General features: G+C 40.0%; 1 protein-coding gene across 3 annotated transcripts in view; it reads left to right on the forward strand.

The window, feature by feature from the left end:
• The window catches only part of grin2ca (glutamate receptor, ionotropic, N-methyl D-aspartate 2Ca), a 59062-nt gene that overhangs the window by 21692 nt on the left and 24696 nt on the right, over window positions 1–12674 (forward strand). For all 3 annotated transcript variants that reach the window (XM_057345419.1, XM_057345418.1, XM_057345420.1), the window contains 3 exons: window positions 1848–2289; window positions 7837–8435; window positions 10345–10459. In XM_057345419.1, coding sequence (XP_057201402.1) covers window positions 1864–2289; window positions 7837–8435; window positions 10345–10459 — 1140 coding nt within the window. In that variant the 5' untranslated portion in view covers window positions 1848–1863. The remainder of the gene's footprint in view (window positions 1–1847; window positions 2290–7836; window positions 8436–10344; window positions 10460–12674) is intronic.

Genomic DNA, 12674 nt, shown 5'->3' on the forward strand with positions numbered 1-12674 from the left:
TCTAAGATAATAAAAACATAACTTTGTTTTTAAGGTCTTTATAGACCTCTGAAGACACAGTTATGTATAATATATTGCATTTCTGTCAACAGATCCTCCAAAAAATTACACATTGAACCTTTTACATAAAAACAATTACACATCTTTAAGAGCGCATAATCTTTTGTGTCTGGTTATTTATAACAAAATAATGTCATGGTCCTAAAAGTACGCTTCATTTTCTTTCTGTATAAACTCTTGGCTTCAGAGACCAATGCTCTCTACTGTCTGCTTTCACAGCAGTTATCCAAACATTTATCACAGCTGATATAGGAAATATATAAATGTAATCTATCACCAACACGGGCAAGCCAGTCTTGAATTAAACAGTATGTCAAAGACATATCGCATCGGTCAAAAGAGACACTGTGTTTGCTTATTGTTCCACTTGATGGATTATTAGTGTAAGGTTAATAAGGCCACGAAGCCTGTGTATCAAAACAAAAGCATGTGCAATCTGTGCCAACTGCTGTGCTGAAATCTGTCAGCGTGACTGTGTGGAAAAAACACGAGTTAGAGCCCATCTACGAATAATAAGCAAGATTGAAACAGAGTGAATTCTTTAATAATCGAACATCTTTACCCCAAACCGTCTTCCCTAAATGTACAGAAAAGCCATGTAAACCTACTTTACGGGCCAGTGTAGGAATAAAAGCATTAAAACGGGCTCTCCCACACAGGACGCTGGATGAGGTGATACCATCAGGCGGCGACGCATGACATACTAGGGGGGATTACGAGGATTACATGCCGTCTGGTTTATGAGACGTGGTAAATTTGGTCAGCATGTTAAAAGTGGCATTTCGGCAGCGCTCTTGTCTAGGCAGCTGGACGGCTAAAGCCATTCAAAGACCCGAATCCTTTTGAAAACGGTAGTGAGTTTAAGGGATAACCCTGACACGTTGATACTGACGTTGTTTAAGCGTTGCCGGCTGGATGTACGACTGTGATCACGATATATTGAGTGAAAAATTAACCTCGCTTTTATGTCTGTTTTTCAGCCGGCTGAAAACAAGCCGTAACAAGGTTGCTTTAAGGGCACTGTTTCAAGTGTCTATTGCCTATTGACTTTTCATTGCAGGGATTATGCTGGGCAGCGCTGTAAAAATAAAGGCCAAAAGACACACAAGTTAGGGGTCATAAATCGCCATGTTCTCCATTTGTTGAGGATTTTTTTTCCACAGTGCCCACCATCTGTTGGATCAGACTGTGTGGATTCAGTGTGTCAACGCAACAGCTGGGCAACTTGGTGACTTCTGGCTCTACGAGAGCTCGATTTTAAACATGTGATCTCAGGTCACAGCTCTGACGGACATTTTTTATAAGAACAATAGCAAATGTTTGATATTTCACCCAAAAATGGTTGGGTTTTTATTTAAGGAAGCCACTGTGTAAATGTTGAAATGTATGGTACTGTTACGTATACAAATACTCAAACAAAAAAACATGCATATGACTCTTTCTTATGTGGAACACAAAAGAAGATATTTTGAGAAATGTCTCTGTGGCTTTGTGTCTGTACAATGGAAGTCAATAGGGGCCAATGTGGTTTGAACATTCTTCAAAATATCTTCTTTTGTGTTCTGCCATAAAAAGAAAGTCATACAGGTTTGAAATGACATGAGGGTTAATAAATGATGAAAGAATGTTCATTTTTAGGTGCACTGTCCCTTTAAGATTCCTTCAAAGTTTGTAGTTGGAGTGTTGGAGAAGGCCTCAAACTTCACACCCCACCCAATGCCCCATATTGCAGATCCACATTACTTCCAAATCTAATGTTGTCCCCATCTTTTTTTTGTCCCATCCAGGCAGTAGGCGACTGAGATGGGCGTTCATCTAGGGTGTCTCAGCGACACACTGTGGCTGCCGTTGCTGCTGCTGTTGTCCGTCAGCTCCGTCCCCCGTTGCCAGGGCCGACCGTACAGGACGGTTGAGCCCACCGTGAACGTGGCGGTGGTCTTCAGCGGCTCCTCCTACCAGATGGAGATCAAAGGGCGACTGAGTCGGGAGAACTTCCTGGACCTGCCGCTGGAGGTGAACCCCATCACCGTGCTGGTGAACAACACCAACCCGCGCACCCTACTGACTCGCATCTGCGACACGCTGGCTGCTAACAGGGTGCACGGAGTGGTCTTTGAGGATAACATTGGGTCGGAGGCAGTGGCGCAGATCCTGGACTTCATGTCGACGCAGACGGCGGTGCCCATAGTGGGCATCAGCGGGGGGTCCGCTGTTGTCTTACCGCACAAGGTTAGAGCCGAGCGCTGCTGGCGTCAAGCTAAATTCTGGTTTCTGATATATAAATAGACAGAAATTGTTATTTTAAAGTTGGCATCAAAAATAAATAAATATTTGTCAGATGGTCATTATCATAAAATATATCTCAGTAGGGCAACCAGGAGTCTTAATATGAAGTCAATGGGTCTTATATTATCTTGATTTTGCTATAATGCCTGGATGACTGTACAGTATATTAACAGCTACATGCAAAATAAATGGCCATGAAATATTCATGCAAGTTTTTTAACACATATGAAGAAGCCATTAAATCTTACGCAAGACATCAAGCACACACTCTTATGAATGCAGGTGCTTAAAAGGTTCTTCACAGCGATGCCATATAAGAAGCATTTTTGGTTCCTCGAAGAACCGTTCAGACAAAGGTTCTTTAAAGAACCATCTCTTTTATAATCTGAAGAATTTCTTCGGATGTTAAAGGTTCTTTATGGAACCATTGAGACAAAGAAGGTTCTATGGCATCGTGAGAGCAGTTATGTTCACACGGAAAGAAAAATTCTATAAATCCTGTATGTGACTCTTTCTTCTGTGGAAACAAAAGGAGATATTTTGAGAAATGTCTCAGTGGTTTTGTGTCCATACAATGGAAGTCAATAGGGCGAATGGTGTTGGTTACCAACGTTCTTCGAAATATCTTCTTTTGTGTTCTGCAGAAGAAAGAAAGTCATACAGGTTTGAAATGACATGATGATAAGTAAATGATGAAAGAATTTTTATTTTTGGATGAAGGTTCCCTTTCAAAATTTAATGCAACATTGCTTTGTATAAAAGCGACGAGAAAGTCAAATGAAGTATAAGGAAGTCTCTCAACGCAGAAGCAGCAGTGAGTCTGGTGTTCATTTCTAGAAAATCTTTTTTGGGGCAAAATGAACTAATTAAAGGGCCATTATTCATCATGTTATCATCGTTCGCTCGCTCTATTGCTTCCCCCTGTCTGAAAATATAGTTTGCCATTGAGTTTTAAACATCATTAAGCGTTCATTTGGAATCGTACACAATTAAATAGATAGGAACTGTTGTTTTTAAATAGTATTGGTTTGTTCCCAAACAGATCACACAGACACCACAGTGGGTTTAAGGCCTTGTTTGAGCACAATGGCAGAAACATGAAACCAACAGAGGTTTGGAACTCATTTTAACATAATCATTTTTTTACCCGTTGTATTTTTACTTTTGTTTAATTTTGACATACCCAAGTCTGAAGTGTAGTTAACCGTAATAATCCTAAATCACAGTTGCTCAATGTGTGGCATTGCTTATTGTAGTGGTTTGTAAAGTGTTCATATGTGGTCCATCACAGAAACCATTGGTATTACTGGAGTCATTTGTAAAAGAGACTACTGTGGGCTTATATGAGATTATATGAGAGGTCTGAAGGGCTTGAAATGTGTATCGCTGTGGTGTTAGACCCATGCAGCGAAACTATGATCATCTGCCCTGCAATCCAAATAGAGCTCAGCAGGACAATAGATGATCGCCTGTCCCCGTTTTATTGCTTCTATGCAAATTGCTGTGGACAATAACAGAGAGAAAAGTCATTTCCACAATATAAATATAGAAATAAAACGGTTATTTCGGGTGAGATATGAAGCAGGCGAATCCACATATTTGGCAATGAACACTCAATGAATGGATTATTATCTTCTTTCAGACTAATTTACAGTTCAATAAAATCTCTCATAACTATTTTACACGGTGGCTAATTTGTATGAATTTATACAAATCTCATGCATTTTTGCATAATCTGCTTTTGTGCCGGGGATGGTTGGGGTTGTAGCATTTTTCTAATAACCATACGTTTTTGTACATTTCACATTGTACAAATTCATGCCCACCTTGTAAAATAGTTAAACATTTTAGCAAAATAATTTTTGACATTTCTGCTATAAGCAATGGATTGATGGATAAATAGTAACACGTTAAGTTATTTTAAGGCGGGTGTTTCATGAGCCATATTCGGGCACACTTTTTTTAAGATACTGCAGATCGATCTGTTAAACTGATGAAGTTTGAGATTAAAGGGACAGTTCAGTTTATCCAAATCTGAATAGATTTCTTTGTTCTGATGAACGCAGAGAAAGATATTTGGAAGAATGCTTGTAAGCAAACAGTTCTTGGACCCCATTGACTACCATAGTAGACAAAAATGACAATGGTAGTCAAAAGTGGCCCAGAACAGTTTGCTTTCCTACATTCTTCAAAATGTCTTCTTTTGTGTTCAACAGAACAAAGAAATTTATAAAGCAGTTTTTCCCAATATGGTAGTCAATGGTGACCAAGAACTGTTTGGTTACAAGCATTCTTCCAAATATCTTTCTCTGTGTTCATCAGAAAAAAAGTGTAAATGAAGACAGAATTTTTTTAGGTGAACTGTTCCTTTAAAACCAGTTTTGCAACACCAATGGAATACAACAAACATGCTAAGCTTAAAATATAGTCACACCACTAGTTAATGTTACATGAGGCCCCAGGATGAGAATTTAAGGAGCTGAATGACTCTCATCTATTCTGCCGTTGGCCGGCTGGCACGGCTGTGCCCAGCGGACGTTTGACAGCCATCTCAGGTTCTAACTGATGAATGCCACTGATACACCAGATGGTCACCCTGCTGCCCACCTTCCCTGCCCAGTCAAGATACTATGTGAAATTCAGTACCATTTTCACTTTAAGTGTCCAAATCCATTTCAGGTTGATAACTATTAAGGGACCGTATCGATACAGATTTTTTCAATTTTTCTCTTTGGTCTGCTTGTAATGTTAGTCACGGTTTCTTACACCATTGTCATTTATATTTTCGTGGCCCTCCACCGCCCTCTCGCTGACCCTCAGAGTTAAAGGTGTGGTATAGTGAGAAATCTCATTTTCCTTGCTTCCTGTTCACTGTAGTAGGTTATTTAACAAGGTCTTTGAGCTCCAACCCTAATCAATAGATGTGTTCGACTTCATGAGGCTAATCCACGTATAACATTAAAGGACAGCAAGAGTGTTTCGAAAGCCGAACACAAACACAAATAAAGGCTGGTGGGGTTGATTCAATTAGAAGTAAACTTTTCTAAGGGAGTGTTGCTGTAACTTTCAGAACTCAAAAATGTAAGGTTAAAGAGAAGTCGAGTGACAAAATAAGTTATAAAATATATGGTACCAAAATGCAATTGTAGGGAGAGAGAGAGAGAGATTGTAACCATTGTGGCGATATCTATAATCAATGGTTTTAATATCACGGTTATTGTCACCAAAAATGTCTCCTGTATTGATGTACAGATAGGCATCAGTCCATCCGAGTTCTCTCCCTCCATTTCCGTCAGCAATAAGACGACATGGGAAATGAATCTATAATGGGAATAATGCGCTACATGACAATTTAATTGCATTATTGAGTACTTTCTCCTCAACATTTCTCATCAAACTGAGCCAAACAAGCTCCTGTGGCTACTTCGGTCATCCATCACCTATGAAAAACAAGGGCAAAAAACTTCTTTAGACATTCATAACCACACCTCTGATCCTACAATGCCCAGAATCCAATTTAGTCTTTGGAAATTTATTTATTCGCACCTAGTTATTCTTGCAGGCCATGTACAGAATCTAATCTTGCACTGAAGCGGGCGTTCATGTGTCAACCATGCCATGAGAATGAAATCATTGTGTTGTTCCTCTCAGCAGTCAATCACCGATCAATGCAACACTCATGTTGCTTCGGGAAGTGGCTCGGACTTGACGGCGTACGGCAGGAAAACTGTTTTCAGCCATGAGAAAATAGAAAATGAACACGTCCTTTGGCAACATAACTTGGATTTCTAGGAAGTTTATCGCTGGCTCTTGATATTTGCTTAGCATAGAAGTTCCTCTGAGACACACAGAGAGATATTTACGTTATCTGTGTGGTACGCGGAGCCACAGGTCTGTTTGGTAAAACACAGTCATCTCTCACACACGCACAGCCTTTCTTTCAGAGATAAATCATGCGTAAGCAGCTAAGCTATATATTTATCTTTTGACTGGATCAGGAACCCTGTAGGTAACGCTTGAATAAAAGATTGAGCGAGCTACCCATGAATATGTAGCACAAAACACAGCACATCTCACAGAACGGTTTTTGTTACATAGCAATGATCAATGCATTGGGAACTAAAGAATTAAAAAAGCAGCAAATCTTTATTTTGGATTTACTGTAGATGTTTGTGCACACAAAAGTCACACTAATGATGCTAAGTTGTTGTTGGTGGTTGCCAGAGCGTTGCTATGCAGTTGACGGAAGGTTCAACTGTCCATAGTGACTGAATTTCAGCTTTAACTGAATTTAGTAACGACTGAACATGAAACTATTATAGGGAGAGCTGACCCAAAAATAAGTCATCGTTTATTCATCAATATCCATACAATATCAATGGAAGTCAATGGGGGCCAATGTTGGTTGGTTACCGATGCTCTTCAAAATATCTTCATTTGTGTTCTGCAGAAGAAAAAAGTCATACAGGTTTGAAATGGCACGAGAGCATCGACAGAATCTTCATTTTTGGGTGAACTGGCCCTTTCAAGAAGCTCCAAAAGTCTAGAAATTGAAACGTCATTCAAGGTTAACACTACAATAAAGCCGCGGTCAGACTTGACTTTGAGCATGCGAAGATCGTTCGGACAGTGGTACGAAAATGGGAGGGTGCGATTCCTCCACTTTTTACATTTCTGTACCGAGAGGTCACGCTGTGACGTTTGGATCTTCTATTGGTCTCACGCACTCACGTGACGCGAATTTGCAGGTCAGAGTTCACCAAACTTGATCTTTGCTATGCAGCGAAATGCGAAATATCGTTGGACGGGCTTGTGTCACATTCGCCCGTCGCATTCGCGTGCGTATGAATGGAAGTCGATGGAGGGAAAAGTCAAGCGTGACCGCGGCACTAATGGAAGGACAAACTGGTATAAATATATTCTAATAATGATGAATATTTATAATGATCCTGAACATCCTGTTGAAGGGTCAGAATTTCTGTCTGGGCAGCAAAGCATGAAAATAGGCTTTCAATTCCGCAATGGGACCAACTTATAAATATCTAACCCATTATATCGCCTAAAATGGTCAAGCATTCAAACTTGATTTTTAGAGCATTTAAAGGGGTCAACGAACAGGTGGAATAAACCGGAACGTTTCCCATTCCCAGGCTAATGAACTGGCTTACCCTACTTTCTCAAACCTAGTGCCTGAAGGACATTACCGTGTAACATTGAAAACTCTAAACTCTCCCCCGGGAAATAGTTTAGAACAATAGGAATATCCAGTTAGCCTCTATTCACAACTCGGCCAGATTTACGTCCCCCTCCCCTTTTAATTCAACAACAATAAAGGTTCTTTACTGTATTGTGCTATCATCCAAGACATTATTTTGGGTTACACTTATGCCAACTTTATGATACTATTAATAAATAAAACGACAAAATTAGTTTTCATAGTCTTAAATAATGTATGTATCACACACTTGAACTTTTCCATGTTCTTCCCAGGGTGACGGCTCTACGTTCCTTCAGCTGGGTTCTTCCATTGAACAGCAGATCAATGGCATGTTTAAGGTGATGGAGGAGTACAACTGGGACAGTTTTGTGGTGGTGACCAGCTTGTACCCGGGCTACGACACGTACGTGTACTACATCCGCTCCTTTATCGATACTTCCTACTTCCTGTGGGAGCTGCAAGACATCCTAACGTTCGACATGTCCGCGGACGGCATGAACGATCTCCGAGCCCGAAGGTTACTTCAACAGATCGACGCTCAGGTGCTTCTGGTGTACTGCTCGCACGATGAAGCCCAATACCTGTTCTCCATGGCCAGGGATGTGGGATTGGTCGGTCCAGGGTATATTTGGTTTATTCCAAGCCTGGCTGTGGGAAACCCCAACATGCATCCACCAGACAGTTTTCCCATCGGATTGATTAGTATAATCACAGATCGCTGGAAAATGAGCATGCGGAACAGGGTCAGGGATGGTGTGGCCATTGTCGTCAAAGGAGTGGAGAGCTTCCGCAAGCAAAGAGGGTTTATTCCCGACGGACACATGGACTGTCAGAGTGCGGTTCAGCCGGCTAAAAATGACACCCTTTACAGGTGAGAGGGAATTTCAACTTGAGGGACACATCATGCACATGTACAAATATGCTGTGAAATCTACAGAGGGGTAACGAAAACTCCCAAGAACCTTTGGATTTATCCGACCCAACAGAATTGCCAAATTAGGGTGGACTGATATAAGGTGACAGGAGAGTTTGAACATAAGCCAATAGTTTATTGTAACGATGCCAGAACTCGAGCCGCCCGCTTTGCTGTCCGGTCTGTGCCATCCAGATTTAGATGCAGGGATCAGGCGAAGATATACAGTGTGATGTGCCCCTTTTTTGCCAGGGCTGGCCAAACAAACAATCTGGTGCCATCTGTGCCAGGGAACACGACAAATCTTATTTGGTCAAAAGATGTATTAATCCTCCAAAGGGAGAGTTGAAGTGGCAAACGCAGAGAGAGATGCTCCGTGTTTGGTGCAGTCCAAGGTCATTGGGTTATAAATCGTACATGAGATATAAAAGTGCGTGTGTGCATTGCCATGAAATCCTGCAAGCACGTGGTTATTTAAGCGATAGTTCACTCCAAAAATGTCCATTTTGTAACCCTCATGTTTTAAAAAGCATGACATATGGTCAGTATGAGCCATTGGTGTTTGGAAAAAGCCAAAACAGGAAAAGGTTCTCTAATCATTTTAACACAATCACACAGGAATTCGTAGCTATTTTACATAACTATGAATTCGTACGATCTTATTCGTACGTTATAGTGTGATTTGCTTTTGACCCCGTGACGTTTGGTGTAGGAGAGGGGTTCAGTATTGCTTTTTCTAATAATCGTACGTTTTTGTATAAATTACATCACACAAATTCACGCGAATTAGGAACCACATAAAATACTCACAAACTCCTGTGAGATCAGATTGATCATTCCTACATTTGAATTTTTACATTTTTATTCATCAATATTAGATCTAATTTCATAAATGTTACAAAATTCACAGTTTTCTTATTTTATATACAAACGACAGCATTGCAATTCACCAAGTAAGACTTTGACAATGCCATCTTGCTTTGGATGGGATTTTAAATCTCTTAAATCAACATGAAACAGACCCAGTACTGGGCTGGCTCGACTGGAGACAATCACATATTTATTAATTACACGGATCCAATTTTAATTAAATTGAATGTGTTTGTGATGAAGTCATTTTACCTGTTAATGAAATTACAGCAGATTATCAGATTATGACACTCAACCATGCCCATAATACTCAGGGGTCTTCATCACCTCGAGGGCTGTGTGTGTGCGTAACAGAGAAACACGTCTGTCTGATATCCCACACACACTGAGACCAAATGATGATGTGCGATGAATCATGTTGCTCCAATTATCAGATTTACGCCAGCTTTAAGCATGCGAGCGAATGTTTTCAATAACAACCAATGATGCAACGTTCAGCATCAAAGGTATATCACCTTAGACTTAACAGTGTTTATTGAGTTTGTTGTGATGACACATTTCACTTGATCTGAGATGCTTTGTAAATGTGAATTTGATCACACCGACGTTTAAAACAGTTTGAGTCTGGTTCTGGCTTGATGTTAAGATGATAAAATTTCACTTTTCATATCTGCGTGTGACTCGGGGGTTGATTTAGAAACAGCGTTCAGAGTATTTTAAGATTAGGCTACGACTGTACCTCAACTAAAAAAAAACTCAACCGTGAAGTGATAGTTTACACTAACATACGAATCATGTTGATTTAAGAGGTCAGTTGCTTTAAATGGACCCAGAGCGAGATCTTAGACAGGGTCCTGAGCTGAAGTTACCAATTTATGGATACCACAAATCATTTTAAAAGAAAAGATTTCATTGATTTACTTTCTCACATTTATTATACGTTTAAATGTTAGTTAATTAAATAGATGTGTTAAGAATATTCTATCCCCTTCCTCAGGCACATGCTGAATGTGTCGTGGGAGAACACGGACTTTTCCTTCAACAGTGATGGATATCTGGTCAATCCCTCCATGATCATAATCACTCTGGACCGCAGCAGGCAGTGGGATAAGGTGAGCATTTCTGCATTTATTTCCCATTTATATAGGTTCCTTTCCCAGGGCAACACATTAGTCAATATTTCAAAGCATCTCTCGAGGTTTCAATGCCTTCAGGCTAATTGTGAGTCAAAATGCCATAGATGACCTGCGCATAAACGCTATTTTATCTCGAGAAGTGGCTGGACTGCTTTCTGCTTTTGACTTGCAATATTCACCTTTATGACTAGCCACTGTAAATTGCATGTGGGGGGAGATGTATTTTTATCAGAGTTTGATGACATCATCTGTCTGCCTGCTGTCTCTATGACCAAACCAAGCCCTGTTTTTTATAGTGGTCAACTTGAGTGATTGGTCAATCCTGATGAGGGAGTGAATGCCGTTTTTAGTTATCATAATACACGCCCAGCCCATGTCCATATGAGGCCTTCCCTGACAGCCTTTATTTAATAAAGTAATAAACCCCTTTTAGATAAGACTACTACACGAGACTGGCTACATTATCATGCACAACAGATCCAAGAACAGCTGTAACGTACTTCATTTTTATACACACAACTACTTGCATTCGTACGGCTAGTGAATGAGACTCATCGTGAATGCTTTCACACAGCCCCGACACTGTTTACATTGCCAGTGGGACGGATGCCCATACAAACTGTTTGTTTTGGTCGAGGGCCTCCAGCAGTCTTTAAGTAATTACTCGCTATTGATATTTTCTTGGGGTTGGACCCGTTTCATATTGGGTGAGGAAACGTGGCCAAAGGGCGTGCTTTCACCTCCAGGTGGAGTCAAGTTATATCTGATGCAATAGATCAGACTCGTCTGGTCCACCACATGAGAGAGAAGTCATGAAAAATACAAGCGAGCTTATAATGTCCGGCGTTCTGGAAGAATCTCGTGACTTTCAACTGAGTTTTTGAAAGCTAACAAGCGTGTTTTCATAAATATGTCTGTTCTCCTGGAGGAGCTTCCCTGCTACAGGAAAGTCCTTGTACTCCAAGATTGCTCTTTCATTGCTCCATTCATTGCACAACACAACAGTAAATCATATTAAAAAACAGTCCGGAAAAATGTGTGTATTAAAGGTGGAATTGTCCAATATTATCATGCATTTTAAACAAATTTGCTGCCTTTACAAAATCAACTCACCATTTTCACAAACGGTGAATTAGTTGCTGTAACCCTTATTAAAAATAAAGGAAAAATCCATCCAAAAAATGCTATTTTTCTTGTTATTTACTCATCTTCATGTCAGTACAAACCTGTATGACTTTCTTCCACAGAACACATAAAGGGATAGTTCACCTTCAAAATGAAAATTCTGTCATCATTTCCTCTCCCTCTTGGCATTATAAACCTGTATGACTTCCTTCCTTCTGCAGAACACAAAAGAAGATATTTTAAAGAACGTTATTGACAGCCCCCCATTCATTTCCATTGGTTACAATGGAAGTGAATGTGGGCTGTGCTGTTCTGCTACCAACATTTTTCAAAATATCTTCTTTTGTGTTCTGCAGAAGAATGAAAGTCATGCAGGTTTGAAATGACAAGAGGGTGAGTAAATCATGACAGAATTTTCATTTTGAAGGTGAACTATTCCTTTAAGAGGTATTTTTATGAATGTTGGTAACCAAACAACACTGGCCCCCATTGACTTTTATTGTATAGACACAAAATCTCTGAGACATTTCTTAAAATATCTTCTTTTCATTTTCCACAGAAGAAAGAGTCATATGCAGGTTTTGAATAACATGAGTGTGAATAAATGATAAAAATGTGATGTATTTTGATGAGTTGAAGTAATAAAAAAGAATTTAAGAAATTAAGGTGTGGTAAAAAATGAAGTGGTTATTTACACTGTAAAAAAAAATTCAGCCCATGGTTAAAGGAGTCATCGGATGAAAATCCACATTTTCTGTGTTTAAGTGCTATAATCGGGTCCCCGGTGCATCTAGCAACCCAGAAAACGTGAAAAACAAGATCCCAGTAAGTTTGTTTTGATGAGCCTTTCCCTGCAAGCATTTCAGATTTCGCTCCTGATGTGACGTAGACGCAGGCTCTTATTATAATATTACCGCCCCTTATTCTACTAATTCCTAATTCCACCCACGGCACTGCCGCCATTGTTGTTTTCACAAGCGACTGTGGTGTACGTGACGCCATGGCTAAAGTTCGTGGACAAGCCTCGGAAGAGACAGGAGTGGATTTATTTTATTTTTAGTGGAAA

The sequence above is a fragment of the Triplophysa rosa genome, linkage group LG11, assembly GCF_024868665.1.
Source record: "Triplophysa rosa linkage group LG11, Trosa_1v2, whole genome shotgun sequence".
Lineage (NCBI taxonomy): Eukaryota > Metazoa > Chordata > Actinopteri > Cypriniformes > Nemacheilidae > Triplophysa > Triplophysa rosa.